The 27,018-nt window shown below is 48.6% G+C and overlaps 1 protein-coding gene across 5 annotated transcripts in view; it reads right to left on the bottom strand.

The window, feature by feature from the left end:
* Positions 1–509: 509 nt before the first annotated feature.
* The window catches only part of CHD7 (chromodomain helicase DNA binding protein 7), a 178,819-nt gene continuing 152,310 nt past the window's right edge, over positions 510–27,018 (bottom strand). For 3 of the 5 annotated variants that reach the window (XM_033437606.2, XM_033437607.2, XM_033437609.2), the window contains 18 exons: positions 25,075–25,185; positions 24,783–24,988; positions 22,239–22,438; positions 21,904–22,063; positions 17,568–17,657; positions 16,998–17,101; positions 15,533–15,662; positions 15,003–15,075; positions 14,786–14,843; positions 13,866–14,094; positions 12,665–13,617; positions 11,743–11,903; positions 9,358–9,585; positions 8,700–9,143; positions 5,455–5,676; positions 4,044–4,184; positions 3,725–3,829; positions 510–2,428 (listed from right to left, as the gene is read on the bottom strand). In XM_033437606.2, the coding sequence (XP_033293497.1) occupies positions 1,481–2,428; positions 3,725–3,829; positions 4,044–4,184; positions 5,455–5,676; positions 8,700–9,143; positions 9,358–9,585; positions 11,743–11,903; positions 12,665–13,617; positions 13,866–14,094; positions 14,786–14,843; positions 15,003–15,075; positions 15,533–15,662; positions 16,998–17,101; positions 17,568–17,657; positions 21,904–22,063; positions 22,239–22,438; positions 24,783–24,988; positions 25,075–25,185 (4,563 nt within the window). In that variant the 3' untranslated portion in view covers positions 510–1,480. The remainder of the gene's footprint in view (positions 2,429–3,724; positions 3,830–4,043; positions 4,185–5,454; positions 5,677–8,699; positions 9,144–9,357; positions 9,586–11,742; positions 11,904–12,664; positions 13,618–13,865; positions 14,095–14,785; positions 14,844–15,002; positions 15,076–15,532; positions 15,663–16,997; positions 17,102–17,567; positions 17,658–21,903; positions 22,064–22,238; positions 22,439–24,782; positions 24,989–25,074; positions 25,186–27,018) is intronic. The other 2 variants (XM_004274983.3, XM_033437608.2) reach the window with 2 other exon arrangements.

Raw genomic sequence — 27,018 nt, 5'->3', positions numbered from 1 at the left:
GCGGGTCCCTGCTCGTCCTACGTGGGGCTCCGTGACGCTGGCACCGAGCCCGGGCCCTCAGGACACCAGAGTGCCTTCGCGTCCCTTGCTGACACCACGGCATTGTGTTTTTCTACCCATTAACCGAGGATAAATGACCCAGATATTGTGCCTATTAAAGCCTCATTTTTCTTTTGACCCTTTGTTCCTCGGTGTACCACATTATCAGACGCTGCACACGTCTTTTAAGTAGTCTCGGCCTCGGGTGACCTTTTGAGGGAGTAATGGGAGGTTTCTGCGTGTGGTTCTGTTGAGATATCTGGAGTGGAATTATGTCAAGGTAATGTGAGGTTTTTCTTCCAGTCTAGGCGGAAGACAATCAGTTGAGCGTATTACCAACAGCTAATCTGGTATAGGAGGATATATCAAGAAACTGTACAAAGGCCAGAATGCTGTATTTGCATCTATTGCGAATACAAAAAATAGAGTGAAACCAGTTCCCCTACGCTACTACATTCTATACTTACATCTCTGCATATCATGGGTCACTTTTATTAAAAGCATCATTACTACAGTTGGCAGCAATTTACATTTTATCTTACATGATAGCAGTTTTCAAAGGAAAAAAAATAAAAGGACATCACAACAAAGAAAAACAATACATTTACAAAGTCATGTCTGTAAACTTCAAGGCTAGTTTAGAGCTGAGGTAATGCTGTTTTAGCTTGTGGCTAAAGTAACGAAGTCCTTTAATTTAAAAAAGGTACCTGATTCTCTCTTCTCTCACTCTTTATTTATTCATCTATTTATTTTGTTTATACCAGTGCATTACAAGACCACGAGACAATGGAACTGCAGTTCTGTCTGGCAAGAACCCTCCCAGTAGGTTAATTTCCAAAGGGACCCTTCACATTCAACAGCTGCCTTATTATTGCTGCGCCTCGGGACAGAGACGTTCACACTAAGGTGGAGATTGTCAGAGTGTGTGGATGTGTGTGATGCGCAAGTGCGGGAACCCCCGTGTAGTCAAAAAGGGAAACAAATGAGCAAGGATGATATGTATGGTAAATTTCATCTTGACCTTCACAGCAAAAAAATTAAAATTAAAAAATTAAATATATAACTTCATACTTCCTTTGAGCAGCACTTCCTTTCATTCGTGCCACTTGGTTACAAATTGCTCTTTATTATAATACCAATGGTACCAAAGGAAAAGAAAAAAAAAAAAAAGCAGAGCATTATGTAAGTTTCCTTAAAAAGACACGATCATCTCTCAAATTTCATCTCTCCTAGGGATAATAAATAATGCACTGCACAATACTTAATGACCAAGATACCTTTTGACACACCTGTATAACATGACTTGGACTTTTTTTTTCTTTTGCTACACTATGTTACAGAACAGCTTATAAAACTAGGTATGAACATTAACTGTGAGTGTAAACAGTAGGACTACCACTTGTCAAAAGTTTTAAACACTTTAACTGAAAACTGGTACTGGTTATCCATCATTTTCATTGTTTTCTATTTCGTCCCCCCCGTCGAGTGAGTCTAGCTCTTCGCCCTGTGCTATCTCGTCTTCTAAGACTGAGGACTCCGCCGTCTTGTCCAGGCTCTCCTCGGCGTCGCTGCCCTCGAGGGTCTCCTCTTCCTGAAAGGTGCCCCCCTCAGCCTTGTCGGGAGCCTTGTCGTCGCCGGAGCCCACGGCGTTCTGCAGTCCCGCCAAGGCGGGGAAGCCCGGCAGCGTCAATCCTCCCAGTCCCGGAGGTAGAAACATGGACGGGTAGAAGAGGCCCGGGGCCATGGTGGACAGGAGGAAAGGGTTGAAGGCGAGCGGGTTGGAGGGCAGGCCGGCCGGGGCAGTAGCAGCACCAACAGATCCATTCGCAGAGTCCGGGCCCGGAACGGCGTCTGTGCTTTTCTCCGAGTCCTTGTTCTCGTCCTCGTTCTCGTTGCCCTTCTCCTCCGCTTTGCACGCGCCGTCTTCCGGCTCCGCGGGGCCGGCGGCGGCCGCGGTGTTGCCGGCGGCGGCAGCGGCGGCGGCGGCGGCGGCGGCGGACAGCGGGGTGTTGAGCAGCCCGCCCAGCCCGAACATGCTGGGCAGGCCGGCCACGCCCGGCAGCACCAGGGGCAGCACGGCGGCCGGGTTCTTGGTGTCTCCTCCGGCGGCGGCGGCAGCGGCTGTGGCCGTGGCCAGGCCCGGAGGGAAGCCCATGAGGCCGGCCAGCTGCAGAGACTGGAGGTTCTGGAGGCTCTGCAGGCTCGTCAGGTCCATCCCAGCGAACAGGCTGTTCACCAGCAGGGGGTTGATGCCCGACGTGGAGGCCACGGCGGCGGCGGCGGCGCGGGCGATTTCACTTTTGGGCCTCCGTCCCCGCCGGCTCGCCCCTTCTCCCCGCACCACGGGTCCGGTGAGAAGACGGTCAAACATCGACTCAGGAACGAAACCCTGAAAGGAAGGGAGAGGCAAACAGGGGCTATCAAACGCTTCAGAAGAAAACCTCATTTCCACGCGGGCCTCTGTGATGGACTGAACACTGACATTCGTAATGGAAATACACATGCAATTATTTCCATTCTAGAAGCTCAAGGATCAGACCTCGGAAAGCAGAACTTCTCTTTTTTAGCATTACACAGCTCACCGAATTATGCTGAATTGCAGAAAAAAATGTTAAAGGCTACTCTATCGGTGAGGTAAGTGTCAAGATATCTGCATCCATAGCTAACTCGAGAAATAGCACATCAGAAGGAAGTGGAAAACGATGGAAAATTTAATTAAAGTTATATTTTAGTATCTACCCTGGAGAAACAAAAACTCATGTTCACACAAAAACCTGTACATGAATGTTTATAGCAGTTCTACTCATAATTGTCAAAGTCTGAAAATAGCCCAGATGTCCTTCCATGGGTGATGGGTAACCACACCCAGGGGTACATCCACACACAGGAGCCTGATCAGCAGCAAAACCTGTGACACATGTAACCACTTGGATGAATCTCAGTATGATGAGTGAAGGAAGCCGTCTCAAAAAGGGTACGTGATTTATGCTTCTGTTTAGGTGACATCCTCAAAAAGACAAAACCTCTAGGGATGGAGAACAGATCAGCGAGCGGTTGCCCTGGGCTAGGGGTGGGGACAGAGAATAATACAAAGGAATTTGGGCGAGTCACAGAACTGTCTGCATTCTGATTATGGTGGCCGGTCAAGAAACCATCCATGTGTGAAGACTGATAGAACTGTATACCAAAAGAAAAATAAATAGACAAAAAAAAAAAAAAATCAAGACGTTTAAACACGTTAATTTAAAAAAGAAACAGTGAAATTAATGCTTAGGCAGAACTGCTGTATTTTTTCATTTGTTTATTTTAAAATCAGAAATCACAGTTAATCTTAAGGATCTCAACCACCATAAATTCCATTCCACAGATGCTGTTAGCCACGTTTACCTGGGGCATTCCTCCCTGGAGCAAGTCTGCCTCTAAGACTGTGAATGTATATTTCTACACAATCCCTTTAAATCAGAGCTGTCAAATTAATTAATCCACCTTGGTGGATTAATGACATATTGATACAAGGAATGATGATGTATTAATGATGTATGAAAATGATGCATTATGTCAACTCTTTTAAGCCAAGAATAAGTTATCATTGAATAATTAATGGCCCACAGAAAATAAAGAAAAATTCAGGAAAACAGTTTTGTACAGATACCTTTCTGGACAGAAAGGCGGAGTCTGTACTTACAGACTGCTTGACTATATCGGTCCAGTCTGGGGCAACTGCAAACTCGGGGTTTTCTTCCAGCCACCGGGGTAGATCCTTCATGGGAGGCGCCATAGCTCCACCCATCTAGGGAGAGGCGTTTGGAAAATGATTTAGAAACAAAGTCTTCCCTCTCCCCCTCCCATCTGTATATCTACACATATACATACACAGATCATATAAATACACATGTATTCTGGAAGAAACATAATTCTTTTCCCCTATAAAAGATGTCAGAATAAAACACTTCTTTCTGGGAGAAGAAATCACATAGAGATCAATTCCCTTTCCCAATGTTTACCTTCTTCCCATTTCGTTTATTGACAACAGGCACCCTTTCTTCTCCTGTCAAAGTGTTTATATCCAATTTATTAGGGTTTCGACATCTGTGTCGTTTCTGTTTCGGTTTCTGAAATGAGGAAAACAGCACATCTGCATTCTTCTGCAAAAAAACAAAAACAAAAAACATATTTAGTAAAATTCTACTTAGTACTTATTCTTTCCTATATAAATGACAAACAGAACAGTCAAGCCATTTTCAATTACTATGGAAGTTTCAAGAATCATTTTAATTATTAGAAACCATAGTTTCCTTTGAAAGGAAAGACTATTCTCTTTTTCCTTTACTTAAGGAACAAACTTAGAAGCGGAGAACATGCTTTTCCTTTTATCTCTCAATAACCTGCTTAAAATCTTTTCTTCAAATGTTTAACCAAGCCTTGGTATTTGAAAAGGAAACTTTCTCTGGTACCTTTGCTGATCTCTACTCAGAGACCTGAGTGGATACAGAGGTGATCTCACATCTACGACATGCGACTGCACATGAGGAGAAACAACCCAAGGGATAAAAGAGCCTTTGCAGGAGGGTGCATTCTGAGCGGCAGGAACTCAACAAGATAAAATGTAAACTCCTACGCTTAAGTTTTCAAAAATTCAGGGCTTCCCTGGTGGCGCAGTGGCTGAGAGTCCGCCTGCCGATGCAGGGGACACGGGTTCGTGCCCCGGTCCGGGAAGATCCCACATGCCGCGGAGCGGCTGGGCCCGTGAGCCATGGCCGCTGAGCCTGCGCGTCCGGAGCCTGTGCTCCGCAACGGGAGAGGCCACAACAGTGAGAGGCCCGCGTACCGCAAAAAAAAAAAAAAAAAATCAATCACATAAGTTATAGGACGTAAGACATCTGCACAACTAGCTCGCAAGCAGTTTAAGTGACAAATCATCTGGAGATCCTGTCTCATGTTTAATAAACGGCATGAGTGTTAGCTGTTTAAGAAAGAAGCTAAAAAGTCTTGGGCTGTGTTAGCGGCTCAGATCTCTGCAGTAACAGCTTCCTAATAGTCTGTGCTGGGCAGACCCAGTCCAGAGACCAATTAGAGCACGTTGGGGAGTGTCTTCCCAATAACGAGTCCCCCCTGGAAACCACGCCATGTGAAGAGTAACAGAAAAAAACCCACATCTATTTGGTGGGAGAAGGAAAAAGCAAGGAAATGCACACTAGGCATCTTCAGATAAGTACAAGGCTGCCCTTCACATACAACAGACCTGAAGCTAGTTTCTCTAATGTAGAATAGACAATGACAAAAGCTGGGAAACGCCCGAGATGACGAGACAGTCAAGTGAAAGGCAGAGGGACCAGGGACTTCTCCGTCGCACGGGAGAAGGAAATGGACTGACTGAGCAAGAATCCTCCCAACCCTACACTCTGTGATACTCACTGGTACGTAACTTGGCATATCAACAGTGTAAGCGGGATGCAGCTTCAGCCACTCGACTAAGTCCTTATTTTTAGGAGCTTCTTCCCCCACCAGCCTAGTCCCATCTTCGAGATTTATAACAGGGATCCGCGTGTCTGGGTCCAGCTGTCCAGGAGAAGGAATGTTTCTTGTAGGTGGGGTCTCTATATCTTCTTCAAAAGCTTTGGTCACCTCAGCATCCTCCTGCAGAAAGTTGACAGTGGTCGGAATTCTCACATGAAGAGAGAGATCCTGACAACATCCTAGCCCGAGGAGACGCCAGCCTAGCATAATGGATCTCTGATCATAAAGGGAAAAAAGTTCCTTGAAACAACGGCAGTTTGGGAACAGCTATTAAATGAGGAGATGTGTATCATTCTTCACACTGTAGCATTAGTAATGGGGTAGAAAATTCACAGTCCATCACCGCTCCATGTCTGAGATCTTAAGCAAGCCGCTAGGAGCATGACACAGGCAGTGGAGCCTGAGCCCGATATGTATGAAAGGCAGCCTCTCAGTCTCTTTTGGGGATCCCTGGATAGCATCATTAAAGAAATTATAATTAAAGGAATGTTCCCAAAGCCAGTTTATACCTAGCTTTGTGGCACTCTGTGATCAGCACACTTTTGTCAGTAGTACAATAGTTCATATTAGGCGTGTGTGGCAACACTGGAAAGATCAATGCTAACTGGAGCTGAGTTAGAGTTGAGACTCTACCATCGCCCAGCCACTGGTCCTCAAACTCCGTTATTTCAACCTGCAGACATCTTCAGTGAGGCCCATCTGTCCATCCCTACTGTTCCCGCTTTGGTTCAGGTCTCCGTCACTGACCACCTGTATCACTGCATTACTCCTAAACGGTCCACCTGATTCTAGTTCCACCCTTCTTTAATCCAACCTCCACTCTGCTCAAAAATCATGTTACATCACTCCCCTGTTTAAGCTATTTTGATAAGTGAACCCGCATCACCTTCAGGATAAAATCCAAGTTCTTTAGCATAGCAATCACAGCCCTCCGTGATTTGCAGCCTACCTTGTCGCCAAGGTCATCTCTGCCAAAGCTGCCTCCTCACCAAATTCCCTGGCCGGTAACTTTCAGTTCACCAGACACGACAGGCTCTCTCTGGCCTCAGTCCCTTTGCACATGCTCTCCCCGCCCCCTCTTTTCAAATGACTTACCCCCATACAACCTTCAAACTTTCACCAAGGTATGACCAACTCCAGGGAAACTTCCCCATCTGTTTCTCTCCACATCCACCTCCTCCAGTCCCATTCTTCCTTTGGGTTTTCAAAGTACCCCAGGGACTTCTCACAACAGTGATATGTTGTTATTTATCTGTCACCCATCTTATACACTGAGTTCTCTGGTGCAAGCACCCGTCGGGCCTTTATTCTTCGCATCCCCACGCCTGGCACAGGGCGGGGTTGGCTCTCACAACTTACTTACTTTTCACGGCTGCACAGTGGTCTCCAGTCTGAATGCTAACACAACACAAGATTTTGGGATCTGTCTTGTTCCACACAAGTAACCTTGCCGACCTCTATACCTCTTCACTACTCAGTTTATTTACAGACCAATCAGCATTCTCCTTGAATTTTATGTGCACACACATAACCCTCTATAATATCAAATGAGGAATCCCCAAATTCCAACAGTTAAGAGTTAAAAAAAAAAAAAATTAAAATACATTCTCTTAAGATCTGTTAGGAGTTTTGAGCCACACTGCTAAGGGAAAAAAACAAATTCCTAGGGACAGCTTAAAATATGTGAATGAATAAAGTCAGCCGTAAGTTTAGTATAGGGTGTATAACTACAATGGGAAGGAGCACTTGGTCGCGCTGACTGTTAATCCCTGACGCTGGGTCCACAGACAAACGTGAGATTCAAATTGAAAGACAGTAAATGAAGCCGCCCGTGTGCGAGCTGCAGAAACTCCCCGATTTGTTGATGTCTGTTCAGTGAACAAAACCTATCAAAGCATCAGGGTGGTTCCCAGCAGGAAGCTAATGGCTGGCGATGCCACTTTGGGGACCACACACCTAGAAATGGCGTTTTAACTTAGGGAAAAAACAATCACAGCTGATCCACTGTGAGGTGTATTTTTCAAGATTCTAGAAGTAGTCAGATGATCAACAAAAATGACCATTACTACCACTGGTACATTTGTAATGAGTTTTGAAAATTACCTTTTAACTACCCAGATGCTTCTGGTTTAATCAGACCCCACTAGGGGGCAAGTTTCAGTGAAGGCTATTTTGTCACTTCGAGACTCTAACTTGACCACGCCTTCCCTACTCTTTTACTAAGTTTCCTCTAAATTCAAGAAATAAAAAATGGGGAAATAATAATAGGAATGAAATAAGGAAAAACATATTGAAACAAACGTCTCCCCTCGGTGTTTCCCAAACTGTGTCCCGCCGCCCAGGGGATGGGCCGGCTGCCGGCATCCCATCTCCTTGGGCAGGAGCTCCAGCACCTCTGTGCTGATTCGGGTTTCAAATCCAAAGGCTTAGAGTACCTTGTACCAATTTCAGTGCTTTAAAAAGACTTCGTGTAATCGGGTTCTCTGGGTAAAACCTCATCGTTAGTTGGGTGGCACTTTTTTAGGTGAGTGGTTGAAGCAGATTAAGGAAGAGTGTTATTTTGATTACACTGCACTCATTTCCTTTGAATTGAAGAAGAAAATGACAAAATCCACTGACACACATATTTCTTGCAAACCTAAACTAGCACAGGTCTCAATTCAGTTGAGATTTTTTTAAATATCTGCTTCTGGAGGCAAGAGAATTTGCAATCACTAGCTTTGCATGCGAACAAAAATCTTAAGTCTGAAACTGAACGAATCTAATAAACGCCAGGCCCCAAACAGATGGATACTTTTAACAGCAGAAGCTTTTTCCACCTCGAGGGTTCAGAGCTAACGATTACAGGCTCAGAAGAACGTGTTTTTGTTTTGGGCTAGTCTTCCGAGAGTGATCAATATATTAGGATCTTGGGCAGAATAAATCCTCAAGCTACCCGTGGTTCAGGCCGAGTGATCTGCGTCAACGCTCAACACAGCTTTCCGGCTCAGAACCACGACTCTGTCCATCGCGACTGCTTCTTTAGCGGAAGGGGCCGGCTTTCGCGCCGCGTCACCGAGGGGCGCGTGCCCCGGAGCGGGCAGCAGAGCCGGGACCCGGGCCGCCGGCGCGGGCACGCGGGGGGAGCCAGCCCCTGGACTTACTGCACTCAATGACGTCCGTTTGTGGCTCATGAACAGCAGGTCGAGGCCCTCCACGTTTTTCCTCCTTCCCCGCCTCCTCTTCATGGGAGGCTCTCCGTCCACGAGGGAGCCGTTGAGCAGATGCCTGGCGGGCGTGCGGGACAGGCCTGCCTGGAGCAGCTCCATTTGAGTCTTAAAGGCATCAGACATGGGCGCCGAGACGTTAGGCAAGATAAACTTTGAAGTAAGAGATGAAAAATTTGAGGTAGAGCTTGCCGCCTCTCTCGAGGCCTTTGATAAATCGACAACTTTCTCCTGTCCGTTTTCCGAGACCACCTGATTCCCCCGCAGCTGGGCAACCATCTCCATGAGGTTTCGCCGCTTAGCAGCTCTTTCGGCCTCGATTTCGATCTTCCTCCTCCTTCTCCTCCTCTGGCGAGGGACGGAGAGGTTGAGGGCGTCTTCCTGTTGAGAAATCCCGACACAAGAGTGAGCCAAAACTGCACCTGCTGCACGGGCCGGGAACGGGAAGCTTAAGGAATTAAACATCCGAGGCTGCTGCACGGAGCTGAGGAAACAGCCGCCTCCTTAGTTCTCAGCAGGACCAGTGAACACGAGCTTCCAAACGGAGTCAAGGGAGCTTATCTTTAAGCGGCACCAGCAAAGCGCTCTAACTGACCTTGGACAACTGAGGGGAAGCGGTGAGGTCCTCGCTGCCGCTGATGCTCGCCTGGCCCACCATGGAGAGCTCGGCCAGGCTCCTCTTCTGCAGGGGACTGTCGGCAGTGGGGGGCGTGTAGCCGGGGATGAGGCCCTGGAAATCAAACACCTGGCGCCTATTTACCGGCCATTTGCCTTTCAACACTGCTTCACAGATGTTGTCTAATCGGTTTATCATTACTCGATCCTGGAGGGGGAAGAGAAGTCACACGAAACTGTAACAAAGACCTGGTGAAAATTATGGGATAAATACATCCACTGAGATGCTGAAGAGCAGAAAAGGCTTAAAAGCAGACGGGCGAGCGAAAAGCAAAAGTAAACAAAAAGCAAACAAGCGTGGAAATAAACCAAACCCACCAGAACCACTTTACTCTGGTGTGAGGCCTGAAGGTGACCGCAACACATAAGACTCAGCATTTTTCAATTACGCACAATGAATCACACAAACGAGAGAATGTTACATAACCACCACCTCTAAAATGTCCCCATGTTTTACGAGTAACTGTTGTGTAGGCTAAAGATTGTTGGTGCACGTCAGCAGGTGACAATGGAAGCCTGCAGTCAGCTTCTCGACGCTCTGGTGCTTCAGTCCCCAGGCTGGACTGCAGCCTGTCCCAGGAAGTGGGACATCATTAGCGTCACTATTAATAAAGTTCAGCATTACGAATGGGCACCAACCTAGGAACACCTAATGAGCGTCAATTTGCATCTCCCACCTATTATCACTTCAAGTTTCATTGAAGCGTGTCCTTTAAAAATGTCTAATTACAGCTCTCAGACCCAGTTTCCATAGATTAAAAGCCTGCCACTATAGACCTTTCGGCTTACCTGGGAAGCTGCCTTCTCAACTCAATAAGGCAGACTAGCAAAACAGGGGAAATAAGGGAGCATACAGAGGAAAAAAAAAATGTCTCCGATAGTACACTCTTCAGTTAAAAATTTCACACTGTTTCTTCCACAGTTAATACTATGGGAGAGCAGCCTGGGGAGGAGTCGAAGGCAGCCTTTTCTGTGTTGTTTGTTTTAAACCAGACAGCCCTGTTATGGTGATTAGGATGATTATCTCTCCCCCCTGAGAAACAGACCCAAGTTACATAGGGATTTATTATGAAATTATGCCAGTTAGCCAAAAAAGTAATTTCTACTTTGCTTTTGGGTTATAGATAACTACATTTGGAATTATCTCATAACGTATTTGAGCAAATGGGTCAACGCCCACCCTCTCCCCAGTTCAGAAGATTACAGGGTTCCAAATGTATGAAGTTGTCTTAAATCTGAAAGTTCTGCTTCAGGATTTAAAAAACACCCAAAACACACAGTTTTAAAGTACACACAGGTTCCATCGGGCATTGCTGTTGGGATTACAAAATGGTACAATGGCTATGGAAAACAGTACAGAGGTTCCCCTCAAAATTGAAAATAGAACCATCACATGATCCAGCAATACCACTTATGGGTATGTTTCCAAAAGAAAACAAAGCAGGGTCTCAAAGAGACATTAGTCCATTCACATTTACAGTAGCACCATAATAAGCCAAGAGGAGGAAGGTACCCAAAGGTCCCAATGATGGATGAATGGATAAAGAAAACGTGGTATATACACACGATATTATTCAGCCTTGAAGCAGAAGGAAATCCTGTTACATGCTTTGACACAGATGGACCTTGAGGACATTACACTAAGTGAAAGAAACCAGTCATAAAAGAACTAGTACTGTATGATTCCACTTATATGAGGTATCTAAGCTAAAGGAGTCAAGTTCACAGAAACAGAAAGTAGAATAGTAGTTGTCTAGGGGCAGTGGGGCAGGGGAGTTGATCTCCGGGGAAGGAGTTTCAGTCCTGCAAGATAAAAAAAGTCCTGGGGGTCTCTTTTACAACAACCTGAAAATATTTAACTCTACCCAACTACGCACTTAGAAACAGTCAAGATTGTAAATTTCATGGTATGCGTTTTTTACCACAATAAAAAATTCTTTTTAAAAAAGGTTCACACATTTTATTTTGTAAGATGGGTGAGTCTTTTGAAACAATAATCCATAGACGGCACTAGACAAATAATCTAAAACACTGCGAGGAAGCAAAGATCCTTATGACCAGTTCTTTTTTCTTAATTCGCTTTGCTTCCTGGCACCTTTCCTATCCTATTAAAAAAGTTATCCCACAAAATGTTTTCTTTGGGCTTTCCCAGATCATTCTTTTAAAAACACAAGGAAAATCTACAGTCTTCATACACTGTGTCAGAGTTTACCTTAAAATTAGTTGAAAATCAAGCTAGAATGATTTCCTCCACCCTATTCTTTTTTGGTCACCAAAACAACAACAACAACAACACCCCACCGACCTTAGGCCAAAACGAGAAGGCAAACGTTCTTTCATGAAGGAGCTGAGCTACGGACGGATCTCCATCCTCCATGTAGAATCCGTCTCGGGTCTCATCCCTAGCAGTGCTCATGGAAGCATTGCTCTCTTCATCAAAATTCTTCCCTCTCGAGACAGTTCCTGCTGAGAAACGAGTTAATGTGCATCGCTCACAACCAGCATATTGCTGAAAAGGGAGGGTAGAAAAGACATGATTTAATATCCGAATGCTGATGAGCTCCATTTTATCGAGTACCTACTGAGGCTACAATGGTATCAGGCATGTTACAAGTCTTGTCGCTTAAAGCTTGCAAGGGCCCTTTCACGTAGATGGTGTCATTCCTGTTTTACAGATGAGGAAGTAGAGGCTTAGGGACGTTATGTCTCACTAGTCGTCAGGCATCCTGCGAACAAGTCTCACAGGCGGCTGAATCGACAGCCAAGCCTCTGACCCAGCAGAGCCTCTGTTCCTCCACCAGGAAAAGGACTAATGCGTTGGCCACAGTTCCGAGCCGCAGCTCCGGCAGAAGAGTACAACGCGGCGCTTCATTTTTCCTTCGTGGCAGGTACGGCAACCTACCTGGGACTTAGGAAGAAAACTGGTTCTTCCCAGATTCTACTCCCACCCTTTACTTCGGAATGAAAAATAAAGCATCATTTGTTTTAAAATTGTTAGTGTCTGTAAAACCCTCCTCCTGGGAAGTTAAGTCGTTCGAAATAGCATGCTTACACATCGTATCAGAGCAAAACATACATCTAGGCATAACCTGACACTATTCCTTCACAGAAAGAAATGTACGCTCATTACCTTTAAAACGACCGGAAAAAAAAAAGAGCACCGGTCACATGACAGGAAGACACCTGCGGGGATGGGGTCAGGAGAGGCCTGAAGGGCCAGGAGTTACCTTCGGGCTGGGAAGACTCTTCCGACTTGTCATCGTCCTCCAGCTTTTCCTCTTCGTCCTCCTCGGAACCCTTTTCTGAAATGGACTTGGGCCCCATGTCCGCACCGACCTCCGCCCCTCTCGGATCGCTCTTCCCAGCGCCGGGTTCGGCCTCGGCCTCGCGGTCCTGCTTCCGGTCCTTCCCGCCGCCCTCGGCCTCCTCCTCCTCTGCCTCGGCCTCCCCCGCCTCCCCGGCCTTGGCCTCCGCCCCTCCCGCCTTCTCCTCCTGGCCCGGGGTGGCGGTGGGGGCGGCGGTGGCGGCGGCGGCGGGCGTCTGGCCAAAGCCCAGTGCCAGCGCGCTCAGGGCCGGGGCGCCGGCCGCCCCTCGGGTCTGGGCGAAGGTTTTGTGCGCGTCCAGGAAGGAGAGCTCGGGGTCGTTGAGGATGTGGTAGTCCGTGCGGCTGACCCCGTGCTTGGCGGCGCCCACCAGCAGGTCCCGGTCGTGCCTGCCGCACTCCCACCACTCGGGCAGGTCCAGGCTGGGCTGGCAGAGCCGGAGCCGCTCGGCCAGCTGCGGGTGGCGCAGCACCTGCTCGCGGATCTTCCGCAGCAGCTCGATGCGGTACAGGGTGCGCGAGGCGCGCTCCTCCGTGATGGGCTCGATCGCCGAGGGCAGGTCGGGCGGCTCTGCGGCAGGGGGAGCGCGTGTCACCCGAGGGCGCCCGCCCCTCCCACGCCCCGCGGTTCCGTGCCCGGCGAACCTACCGCCATCTGGCTTGGCGGGCACGCGACACACCCGCCGGCACATGGCCACGAAGCAGCTGAAGTACTTCTCCAGACTCTCATCGGACTTCTTGTCAAGCCTGGCAAAGGCTCGGAATTGGTTCCAGTCGAACTGCTGTTTCGCCGGGTCAAAAATAACCCCAAACGTGGACACCACGCGGTAAAAGTCCGCCTCTTCCCGTCTCGTCCACCTGCCAGAAAGGAGACGTTAGCCGGACTTGGGCTGCGTAAAAAGGCTTCACGTTTATTACTGCTTTTCCTCGTTTGCCCTGAACTTAATTCACAGGGCTTGTCTCTTTCTGCGGGGGGGGGGGGGGGGGGGGGGGGGGGGGCGCGCTTTGACGGCGGTTATCTTGCCTGCGATGTCTGCCTCCCGCGGGTGCAGAAGAACAGAGGAGAGGGCAAGGTACCAGGCGCTGGTAAACCCTCGGAAACTCACTTCTGCCGTTTCTCCGATATTATAGCCTCCCTTTCAGCTTCCAGGGCCCGCACTTCCTCCCGGGGCCGCCGTCTCCGCCGGTCGGTCTTCATCAGGGCCTCCTGCCTCATCTGCTGCCTTTTATAGCTGCGCTGATAGGCAGTAATGAGCCTGCGCAGACGGGTGGTCAGGGTCGAGGTATTGGGCCAGTACAGCTGGCCTAACTCAGCGCTGCCCTCGCTGTGCTTGCCTGGGGAATCGAAGAGAAGATTTCTGAATGTGTAGCCATAACCTCGCCATACACAGAGGTTTCCCAGCAAAACGAGATGACTCGCTAACACTCAAATGGCAGCATGGGGAAAGGGCATCGTAGTGCTCTCGTTTTTGAAATATAAATAAGTTGTGATGTTAGTGTGGAACTTGTAAACCATTTCTTTCTCAGCTCCTTAGGGGGAAAAAACCAAGGTCATACGTCCATCCTCCATAAAGAAACACACTTTGTGCCACAGACTACGTGATAAGGGCGCTCTCCTGTAATGTGATAATCTTGAACGTAAAAAACAATCACATGATTGTTAGCTAATGATCTTACGTTAGGAAAAAAGGGTAGTAGTGTCTCAATAAGCTGGCAGATACTTAACAAATGCCCTGTTTTTAAGAGCTGTGTTTCTAAAGATGCTTAAAAGTTTTCACCACCTGATTTGAAACATAAATATGTAAATTATCTTAATCCAAAAAATAGTTATTTTATCAAAGCAATTCAACAGAATGAAAAACCGAGAATAAACAGGCATTAGAATTCTTCACAAAAGAGGTGAGTCAGCATAGACGAAGCGGCACTTGAAGACGCCGCCGTGGTGAAGCGGCAGCAGTCCAGCCGCAAGGCAAGGCCTGCACCCCACTCTTCAGCCCTGCTCCCCCCGGCTTTCAGGGAGTCCTACCTGGGCCGCGTATTTCCATGGGTTCTTCCTTATCTTCTGGAGGAGAATTTGCAAATTCCTCAAAAGCAAAGCAAGAAAGAGAAATTATTTTAATTTGGGGTTTTATTTTGCTTTTATCTTTTAAAGAAAAGGCCGTTATCTATAAAGTTTAACAAGTCTTATATGAGCATACAATATTTTACTGGTGCCGTAAAAGTCAATGTACTCAAGTTCTTACATCTATTTCATCCTTGAACGGCGTTCTGGTTGGTTTATATTCTGGGTCTTCATCTTCTCTATCAAATTCTCCCCTATATAAAATTTATAAAAATGTTTAAATCACACTGGTTAGCAAGAGACTGAAGGGAGCCTGGGAAAGAGTAACAACCCGCCTGATGCTACTTTGAATTCTGCGTCTGACATCCAAAGCGACTCTGTCGGTATTCAAAGCGTGCAGCCATGAGGGGTAGGGTGTGTGTGTGTGTGTGTGTGTGTGTGTGTGTGTGCGCGCGCGCATGTGTGTGTGTGGGTGCGCGTGCGTTGGGGGGCGGGGGGTTGTCATCATTTGGAAAAGACAAGTTGCAGATTATCTAGATCATATATTGTGTTTAAATAGTCATTATGATATATAAACAGACTACACTGGTAAACATCACTTAAGTCCAAATCAGATGCAATGTAATGCACAGTGCCGTGTAAGAACTGAACCCTGCCAGTAGATGTGACACTGACATAAAGTTTATTAAAATTTTAAAATGTCCTTCTTACCCATCACCGCCATCTGCTAGCATGTCTGTTCCTCTCTGCTCGGCAGCAATGGCCTTGGCATCGGGCATACCAACTCGTTCCAGGAAGCACAGCGCGGGGTCAGCTCGCATGGAATTGTACTTCTCGTACCCTGTGCCGTCCCACCGGCCCACAGAGGACACACACGGAAACAACGAAGGCCCGTCACTCACAGAATCACGAGCACGGCCACCCCACCCGTGGCTCTCGACTGAGATGATCATTGTATGTTGGCTTTAAACGAACCAGGCTGCAGTAGCCTGTTCTACGGAACCCTTATCCCCGGGCAGATTTGGAGGGGGAGGAGGGGGCCAGGTTACATTTCAGGGATGTTATCAGAACGACTGCAAATACTAACGGAAAAACGGGTTCAGAATAACTGCAAGGTGCCTGGGAAGGTGTCTGACCCGACCGTCCCCAGGATCTCATTTTGCTTGGCATTAAAAGGCTTCGTAATGTTCTTCTGTGACCTCTGCAGGGGTCCACCCCACCTTCCCCGGGAACGGCTTCAGTCCTGCAGGAACGTGCACCTCCGGCTGAAACATCCCTGTCTACGTCAGGCCAGCGAACCTGTCTTATTAGGTTTAGGATGATGCGTGTCAGTAAGATGACACTGTTCCCTCTATGGTTTTCAGACTGCAATTTGCTTTCTGACTGCCCAAGTTGACTAGATGGAAGATGGCAGATCCCAGCAGTGCACTGCGGGAAGATGATTTTTAGGCTGAGCTCACAGAACACGGCTGTGGTACAGAGGCAGAACAGCACAATTCAATTAGGATGTGTACCACCACACCCCGCTCCTAACTGCTCTAGAGCCGCAAGCCAAACTGTAATCATGAAAGGTTTTATAAGCCATCATTCTCCCCTTTAGTCAGGCTGGGCTGTTGAGAATACCTCCATGACCTCCAGAGACTCGGGATTATAATCAGGAATCGTTCACTGTATATATCATGCCAGTTCTGCATCCCCAGCCTTTCAAAGTTAACAAGGCTGCATCCCACTCAGGGGAGCCACGAGTTCTCGGCACTGACATTTGTGAAATATTGCTTGGAACAAAGCCCAGGAGGCACTTGTACAGATTAATAGCAGAGGTTAAGCCCACCGTCCACTTTGACACGGGCTGGCAGAGCCCGCAAGGGGAGCCAGGCTGGAAGCAAAGTTTAGGGACAGCTATAGGACAACTTGGCTATTATTAAAACAAATATGGCTTGGGTTTTATTTACAGCCAAGAAAGAAATGTTTTCTTCTCAAATACTCAACAAACATTCAAAAACAGCATCTGATATTTACAGTTCATATTAGATTTTTAGTACAGGAAATGGTAGACGCCAAGAGTCCTCTGGAACTATCCTCATTAATATTATGACTTTGGAAAGAGAATGCAAAGAGCTCTAAATAAAGACAAAGCCACACGGTCAAGATGTGGTCCAACAGAGACGCCCCTTACCGTGCTTGAACACTCCAATCAGGAGGGACTTATCAGCTTCCTTATCCCACCAATCTGTGGGGACTTCCGCGTGGAAAGGCTCAGGTATCCACACATCAGCTTCACTACAAAGACAACCGTTTACGTGATATTTAAAACAAATCCCAGTATTAAAAAAGAACGCCAAGGGACGAACACAACCCGCGCCCCCTTCCCACAAGCACCTGAGCATCGTGAGGTGGGGCTGGGGGCGGCGTGAGCAAAGGTTAAAAGAAAGGGCAGAAGTCGGCCACGTACGTCCTAGCAGGACCAGAGGTGAACTTTACCACGCAGGGCCCCATTTTTTAAAGGTCAGCTCGGAACACCGGTCGTTTAGTTCACACCTTTTCGTACATCCACACATACATACGAACAGGCTTTTCCCGATTCTCATCACGTCCCCAGGCTGGTAGGGCAAACAACTGCTCTTGAGATGCAAAAAGGGAGAGGCGCCACTGACGGCTGACGGAGGTTCGAGGCGCGCCCCGCGCTCTGTTCTGACCGCCCGGCTCATCGCCGAGGGGAACGGGGCGAACGTGGGCTCACACCAACCTTGAGTCGGCGCCCTCTAGGATCTTCTCCGCCTGGTCTCCTATCACTTCTTGTCTCAGGTAGTACAGCATGCGGACACGCAGCAGGACCCTGGAGAGGAAGACGGGGGCGGGGGCGGGGGGGAGAAGTTCTTAACTTCGGGACTGTTTGCCAACAGCGGCTCCTGGCAGCTGCTGCTGTTCATCCATCATCCTGCCAAGGCTGATTAGCCATGCTGTATGGTAGGCTTGAAGCGTGACAGATGGTGGCACATAATCACCTCTGTGTGGTGCTTTCTGCTAGCTTCCAGCAGGCCTGCCTGGCAACCGCTCCCCCTGCACAGAGAGGGCCAGAGCTCAGCCCGGCCCGGGCACACTTCGTGGAGTCTACCTAGTGCAGCTTGTGAAGTTTAGACACGTAGCCCACCGCTGCCTCTGAAGTATCGAAGCGAGTTTGTAAACAACGGAGCAGATGGCTTTCAGTAACTGTTCTGCTTCATTATCTCGTAAAACTTCCTCAGCTGCTGCCTTAATACCATTTTTGGAAGCACATCAGAAGTTGTAGGAATAAACGAGATATAAAATCTGGTTTTACTACCTTACCATAAACCCTCAATATGGAACGTCAGGTTTTTCAGATTATACAACTTTGCTTCCGAGAAAGGAAGATGGTGGTGGCAGTGGATCCTTACGTTTCCCCCTTAAGGAACAGTAACCGGTTTTTATTCCTTCTAGCTTATATTACCTGGAAGCCTAAGTTATAGCTTAACAAGTAATAATAAAACATCACAAAGGAGATTAAAATGTGTCCAGTTCACTGAAGTTTCTAGTCATCTTCAAGGAATCAGTTTTTAAAAACTCATGGAATTCTAGGAACCAGATTTTTGATCTCACTTGGATTTCCTCAATGGCGTACACCTAATTCTTTCAATAATGCCCCCCTGGTAAGTCCCCAAGGCCTGTCTACTCCAAGTCTAGCATCTCCTGCTGGACAGCCCCACTGTGCACTCAGGACTCATATCTGAAGACTACCTCCTTGGCCATGAGTAGATAACACCAAGTGCTACTCCCCTAGCTGGATAATCCCATCATACACTTGCAGAACACTTTACAACCCATGTATCACACTGACTAACACTAGCTCATTTGATCCTTACAATAACTCTATGACAAAGTGGAGCAAGTCACAATTTCCATTTTCACAAACATGAAAACTGAGGCCAACAGAGGACAAGTGACATATCCAAGGTCACAGGGTCACCTTGAGCATGGACCACTCAGAATTAGGCCTTCTGACTCCATCACTTCTTAATGTCTCTAGGGACGTGGCACTTGTCATTGAAAATATCAAAATGACAACTAGGGGCAGCTTCACCACGACAGGCCACTCCCAATCACACACAGATACCCCGTGACCCGCCTTCCTCTCCACCAACAGGCTGCTCCTGGCCAACCTGGGTTCTCAGCGGGCAAAGCGTGAGGCTGTAAATACCTGAATGCACTCCAAAGTAAGCGGCCTTTCTGGATAATTCGTTTTTATTTTTTAAGATTTCTTTCTTTTGATAAGATTAAACATTGGCTGTGCCGTACTGAACCAGCAGAAGAGAAGTGACAGTGCAGGCCCCATGGCTGCACAAGAAGGACCTGCACACCACGTCTCCTTACAGAGGATGCCTGGCAAGGGGACGCCCTCCACCTTTAGCTGGATCCTCTTTTATTCACCAAAACTCGGTGCGGCAGCAGTGATCCTGACGGTTTCTCTCCCTTCGGTAGAAGACAAAGTTTTCTACCTCGTGAGGAATTTTGGTTTTGTGGAGACTTTTACGAATGAACTGTGAATGTCACCTTTCTTCTAGAGGAATAAATTCAAACCAATGCACTGGCAAGCTGAGTGGCCTGGCAGGATAACGGGGTGATGGGAGGTGGCCTCTGACCCTAAGGAGCTTGCATGTGGTGAGTCAGACAGACAGGACTCCTAACAAGTCCCCAGACCTCATTCTCATTTCAGCGGCTATCCCACTGGTGCCCGTTTTCTGGACCAGCATCAAGGCCGGGAGCACGTGTGCACTGAACTGTCCTACCCCCTTTTCGTCTCCTTCAACTTGAGACAGATCCTGTCTTTGTCTCTTGAAACTTTTTTTTTTTTTTTGCGGTACGCGGGCCTCTCACTGCTGTGGCCTCTCCCGTTGCGGAGCACAGGCTCCAGATGCACAGGCTCAGCGGCCATGGTTCACGGGCCCAGCCGCTCCACGGCATGTGGGATCTTCCCAGACCGGGGCACGAACCCGTGTGCCCTGCATCGGCAGGCGGACTCTCAACCACTGCGCCAGCAGGGAAGCCCTGTCTCTTGAAACTTTTGAAGAGGACTGGCCAGCTGTTTTCCAGGAGGTCCCTCAATTTGGGTCTCATTTTCTCTCTGACTGCTCATCCCAGAGAGGAGATGGAAGAGGCACTGCCGATTCTTCTCCTGAGACCCAGGGGAAGATGTGAAGAACACTAGTTACATCTCACGTACTAACTGGGCCGCGTACCCTGCAGAAGTCTGTTACTGACATCAAAGTGGGGAATTAAAAACCGCCACCATGACACTGGGGTCCGGGAAGAGGAGCCGTTGTTCCCACACTAAACCCCTTCACTTACAGTTTGTCTGAATCCAGAGTTCGGAAGGTTATGGACCCCAAGTTCACATAAACCACAAAGAAACAGAAGTTTTCTAATAGCTCTGGGCAGGGCAGGACTTTAGGGAGAACCATTATGCTATGGCAGTAACAGCAGTTTCTGAGGTGCCAAAAGGGTTTGAGGTAATGGTTTTGAAGACTCAGAAGGGAAAAATTTTGTCGGTCAAAATCCAGCAATGATGATCAAAGCGAGTCCCTGAAGGCACCACTGCATTTAAAAAGGGACGAGAACCACAAGTCAGTGCGACCCAGGAGTAGCAGATGTTCTCCAGGAATTATTTCACTGAGGTTTTCGACAACCCTGAGGGGAGGCAGGGTTCCGAGATGGGCAGGGCTGCTCGGAAGCAAAGGTGCTCGCTGCCCCTTAACTAGCCGAGGGACCTTAAGCACCCGAAACTTGGTCTCCTTGCCAGGTAAATGGGGATGAAAGAGCACGACTTATCTTAGACAACTCAAAACACATAATCCCTAGGAAGCGCTTGGCGTGCTGCCAGTATTAGGTGCTCAGACTTTTGCTGCTACGATGTCTAAGAGAGATAAGACATTTATTTAAGCTCTATTTGACGAATACAGAAAGTGGGTCTTTGAGAGGTCAAGGAGCTTGCCCCAGGTCGCCCAAAGCCAGGAAGGGGAGAGCTGTGCGGCGGTAGCGCTGCCTGAGCCCGGATACCGCACATGCACGCTCAGGGGACGGAAGGAATCAACACATGTGGACGCTGGTGTAATGTGTCGGCAGTTCACAGAGCTCCAAGCGAGGAAAGGAATTCAGACCTAGTATCCTTCAATTATATATAATCAGGTTCTGGAAGTAAAGATAAGGAATGTGATTCTAAGCTCAGAGGTAAGAAGAAAGGACCCAGTAACTGAGGCATCATGAAGCAAAAAATACCATGTGAGCTCCGCCGTTGCTCGACTAAAAGCAGTCAGTTGAAGGCGGGATCATATGAAGTTAACCATAATCCTCTAATACACGTCGGTGAAAACTCAGTTATCCACAACGTCCACAGCAGCATCATTCACAACAGTCAAAAGGTATCAGCCAACCCAAGTGCCCACTGATGGATGGATGGATGGATGAACAAATGTGGTCTATACGTACAACGGAATACGGCTCAGCCATAAAAAGGAACGAAAATCTGGCACAAGCTACAACACGGATGAACCCTGAAAACACTGGGCTAAGTAAAATAAACCAAATACGGCAAGGCAAATATTATACGATTCCACTTATGAGGTACCTAGAATAGGCAAATTCACAGAGACAGAAGGTAGAATGGTGTGGTTGCCAGGGGCTTCAGGGGGGAGAAATCATTTAATAGGTACAGAGTTCGTATTAAGGTCAACAAAAAGATTTTGGGTATAGACAGTGGTGATGAGGACACAGCAATCTGAGTATGATCATTCCCAGTGAGTTGTTCACTTGCAAATAGTTAAAATAGTAAAACTGTGTCATGCATCTTTTACCACCCAAAAAAACAAAAAAAAACTCAGTTGCCTGAAGGCAGGCTGCCACGTGACTTGGCATCATGTTTCAAGAAAAACAGTAAGGTTGTACCAACACAGTAAATATGATATAATAGCCTCACTGATATATATCTAGTATATACATCTACTTAAACACATGCATGTTTAAGAAGAAGAAGGGTCGCCAGCTCCCCACGACCGCCCTCCCTGACGTACTTGTTGCAGTGGTGCTTCAGGTGCTTCTTGTAGCTGTCCTCCTGGAACAGGGCATCTGGGTTGCAGCCGGCCAGCCAGTCAGCGTCCTGCACCACTGGATGTGAGCTCTGGGCTTTCACCTTTTTGCCCTTCCGCCCCCTGGGCACCGGGGCTGATAAACCTACAAGCAGAGCAGTCATGATAACCATAGCAACAGAAGCTCTCCACGACCCCGGTTATGGCGTCAGGGTCAGGAATCTCCGTGCAAGGCAGGGACGCACGGGGTCTGGGACACGTCCCGAGCGTCCCCGACAGCTCCCTGGGACCCCACCGCACGAGGCGCGACGCCGACCCACCGGAATGGTTGACCAGGGCTCGCGTCTGGCCATCGGCCGTGGGCGTGATCAGATCCCAGATGAAGCTCTTGATGTTCTCGTCCCCCCGGTAGTGGTTGAGGCAGTACACGAGGATAGTCCTGCAGATGGTTTCCACGTCCTGCTCGCTGAGCGGACGCTTGTAGCGGCCATGGGAAAGGATGTCTGTCCAGCGCCCCCAGCTGCAAAGCAAACATTCACATGCAGACGGTGCCTCTGGGTTTAGACGTGCGGCTTTGGTTTCATGGTCAGGTGGCAGTGTTAGGAGAGCCTGGGTCAAAACTAGCGACATATGACATCAGGTTATCGTGAGGCAATCCAGGGTGCCGTTACCACCCGGCCGCGTGTTCACTGTGCCGCCGGGCAGGGGCTGACACAGCCCTTCCCAGCTGAGACCTGGAAACCCCCTGCTCCACTTCACGTGGGCATGGTTCGTACTTTCCGAAGCTGACCCACCGTTTGAGATGGAAGGTGATGGGAATGACTACCCCCAAATCAGGGATGCACGCGGCTAAAGGTGCAGCTGCACCTATTCACCTCCAAGGGACGCCCTGATAATTAATGAGAGGCCATGAAAGGTCTCCCTTTGAGACAGGGGTGCTAGGTGCCAAGTATAAGAGCGCTCCTAGGTCCTTGTGTGAAACGGGGGGAGAGAGGACCGTGGACAGACCTACGCGTGCAGTGCACAGGCAGACGCTGCGTGAGCGTGCCCTCCCCGGGTTCCAGGCGCTCAGGGCAGGAACCAGCCTCCACTCGAGGGGCACAGTTCGCCCCGCGGCCCCGCCTCTGCCCCACCTGGTCCTCCCAGCTTCAGAGAAGTTCCCCAGTTCCTCAAATCGCCTTCGGACACACGGCTCTTTCTGCTGGGAACTGTCTCCTCCTCCCTGCCCGACGACGTCCCACCCTCCCTCTTACCCCAGCTAATTCATGATATCCATTCACGCGCCTCCTTTGATTCCCCACCCCCCCAGTGGGCAGACAGCCCCGAGCTGCATCTTAGAGAGGACGTGCCTCTGCCCCACTGGCATGTGAGCACCTGTGCAGCTTTACCAGTTTACTGCCCTTTCTGCTGGTTCACCTGCCTGCCCACCTGCCCCCGGGGTGGAGGGGGGGGGGGCGCCGTAACCACCTGCTCACGGCCCTGTCCTAGCACAGTGCCCTGCAGGTGGTAGGTGTCCAACACACCTGATGCCCATGGGAGGCGGGAAGGGCGTTACTGAAAGACAGATGTCCTAAGCATACTGCTCAGCTTCAGCAGTTATTACTGTTCCGTTTCTAAAGTTAGCAGCAACATTCTCAACTTTGATCATTAGGGTGAAACACGGAAGCAGGGGAAGCAGCAAAGGGCTCGGTAGCTAGGGGTGGCCAGAAAAGAATGCCCGGCTTGCAGAGATGACGATGAGAGGTGACCCAGCTGCCGAGACACAGGACCGGCTGCAGCGGAACCTCCTTTACTGCATAAGCAGCCACTGACCCAGCAGTCACCGTGCCTACGGGCCCCGCACTCTGCCCCGAGGACACGAAGAGGGAGCCCTGGTCCTCGCGGAGCCCTTCACCCGGGCTCCAGCAGGAGAGGCTATCACCTGACATGCTGAGTGTGACAGCAAGTGCAGGGAGACCCTCTGGGGCAGGTGCTGAGGTGATGCCTGCTCAGAGGTCAAGGGCAGGAGATGGTGGGCGGGCAGGGCTGCATGTGGAAACAGAGGGAGCAGCGCACACGGCAGGAGAAGAAGCCTCTGTCCCAACAGCAGCCCGGGGTGCCCGTGGAAAGGACCCACGAGACAGACAAGGGCCAGGTAGGAGCCCTGTCTGCCACATTGGCAGGATGTTTGTGTTTCTTCTGAAACTAATGATGAGCCATCGGAAGAAAAAAAATCACAGAGCAGATGTCGCCAGATCTACAGAAGTATCGTTTTGGCGGCAGCTTTTTCACTTGAGCGGCATTCGCCGGCAGTCCCGCCATGTGCCAGAGCAGGCGTATTTACGAACCCAGATGCGCACCGAGCACCTGCCTTTCAGAGCCCTGTGTGGGCGCCGGAGGGTCAGACGTGGGTCAGATGTGGATCTCGTGGTCCAGTAGGAGAAACACGACCCATTCAGAGAGTTGAAATGACCGCCATTTATGTTGCAGATGACTTGGAAGAGCTACACAAGTTGAGACGATTGCCTTTAACAAGTTTTTATAATGGAAAAATAATGAAAGATTACCATAGTGGTAAACTTTATGTGAAGGTACACTAGGAAAAGAGGTTGTTACTCTGAGACTTTGCTCTGAGTTATTAATGATTAGCAAGTCAATTTGGATGTGACACAATTCCTTAAGGGGCAAACCCCCCTTCAAATCCGTGAGGATCTGCACGGCTTTCAGCTCTTTAACCAAGAGGCCCCAGGCCTGCCCGGGTTGCGTCAAAGGCATTTGCTACGGGGAGTCACAGAAATCCAAACACAAATAGGGTTTTCCTCCGCCACTTGGAATTCTAACTATTTTTCGAATGAAAGTCCATCTCTCACATGAGCCTGACTCACCCATAGACAAGCAGGTTCTTCTCTACTCGGAAGCACTCGCTCCTGGCATAGCCCTGGGACCTGTCCTGCGGCCGCCGTGGCTTCGTGCTGGGCTTCTCTTCAGAATCGCTCTCCAGGTCTGAAAATTCCATCAGCTCATCCTCCTTCACTGCACTGTACAGCCTGGTTTGCTTCCTCACTCTTGGAGTGTCAATAACCAGGTTGTTCTGAAAGACAGCAGATACATTGGAAACTTCTGAAAAAGCAACCCCTGGGGGAGATCAGGCAGACTGTGAAGGGGCCTCTCACTCACCCTCCCATTTAAGGCATCGATATCCAATTCCGCCTTCTTAGCCCACTTTTGCCAGAAATTTGGATCATCCAAGGAAATATCTGTCCTGTTTCCAGATGCAACAAAACTGGCCTAAAAGGGAAAAACGCATGCATTACTTTGAGATGCTTTTCTCAGTGGCAAAATGCAAAGCAGTTTTCACATATTCATTCACTCAAACATGGACCCATCCTTCTACCGTGAGCCAGAGGCTGTGGCCCATGGGACTGGGATGAAGGACTGTCCCTCAGGCAGCTCACTGTCCAGGGGTTGATAAAAGATGATAAAATAAAAGATGACAGCACAGCATAGTAAATGACAGGCAACAAAGGTACGTACAGGTGTAGCCGATATACAGAGAGGAGCCCTAACCAGGCTCAGGTTGGGTGAGGGTACAGGGAGGGCACTGCTGGGAGGAGAGAACAGGCCCTCCAGAATACGGTGCCTGGACCAGAGTGTTAAAAGCCCACAGAACAGGAAAGCATGTGGAAACGTTCAGGGCGGGGCATGTGCAAAGGCACAGAGAAGAAAGGTGATCACGTCATACGGCTGGGGATTTGGGCGGTCAGGGGAGTGTAGCCCAAGGTCAAGCTGGTGAGGAGGCAGAAGCCGGGTCAAGCAGGGCCTTGCATGTCCTGTTAACAGAGTCTGAACTCCATCCTGAGGTAGTGGGGAACTCTTTGAAGATGGGAATAATCTCAAGAGGTATGTGACCATATCCAAAGTCACCTGCCAGAGGGACCACAGCGGTGTCCTGGAGCAGGGAGGGCAGAACAAAGAGGACAGGCTGCGGCCATAGTTTAGGGAGGAACAGTGAAGACCGGCAGAAATGAAGAAAAGGATACAGTCTAGAAGGCAGTCTTTAAGAGGTAAAATTAAAGGAGTTGGAATCTGAGTGGATGTGAAGCCTGAAGGACGAGGAAGCCAGGAAAACCTCAGCACCCAACTCTGGCATCTGAAAGGTGTGGCTCAGGTGAAAAAACAGGGGCGTGTGTGTGTGTGTACATGCATACGCGTGCAAACAGAGGGTGGAGGGACAGGGATGATTAATCTGCTTTGGTACCTACTGAATCTGAGGTGCCTGTGAGGATGGAGGAAAGAACCTGAAAAGAGGCTGAAAGATGTGAGCGAGAAGGTGTTGGGTCACAGAGCCCAGAGGAGGAGAGCCTTTCAAGACTGGAGTAGCTGGGACAACTGAAGTAGCTGAAGTAACTGGATATCTACAGGCAAAAGGAGGGAGCTGGACCTCTGTCTCACATCACACACAAAAATTCACTCAACAGGGATCAGAGACATAAAGTTAAGAGTGAAAACTATAAAACTCTTAGAAGAAAACACAGGAGCAAATCTCTGTGACTTAAGGTTAAACAATGAACCAAAAGCACAAACAATAAAAGAGAAAATGGGTGGGCTTCTTAAAATTAAACACCATTAGGAAAAGACTAGGGGAAATATTTGCAAATTGTATTATCTGATGAGAAACTTTTATCTGGAATTCTTAAAGTTCAATAAAAAAGAGAACTCCCTCAAAAGAGTTCAGAGTTGTTCAAAAGATTTGAATAGACATTTCTCCAAAGATTTTATATATATATATATATATATATATATATATATATCTCTCCAATAAGACGACGAACAGATGCTAAACAGTAGCAGAGAAACGCAGATCGGACCAGAGTGGGCTACCACTTCACACCCAGTAACAGGACGGTAGTCAAAAAGTCAGCCAACGAAAAGCGCTGGTGAGGATGCAGAGAGATTCGAACCCTAAACACTGCTAGTAGGAAGGGAAAATGGCACAGTCACTTTAGAGAACAGTCTGGCAGTTCCTCAAAGGATTAAACACAGAGTTAACATACGACCCAGTAATGCCATTCCCGGTATATATGCGAGAGAAATGAAAACATATGTCCACAAAAAACTTGT

This window comes from Orcinus orca, chromosome 17 (genome assembly GCF_937001465.1).
Source record: "Orcinus orca chromosome 17, mOrcOrc1.1, whole genome shotgun sequence".
NCBI classification, from domain to species: domain Eukaryota; kingdom Metazoa; phylum Chordata; class Mammalia; order Artiodactyla; family Delphinidae; genus Orcinus; species Orcinus orca.
Note: the sequence above shows the minus strand (reverse complement) of the source record. Positions and strands in the feature narration are given on the sequence as shown.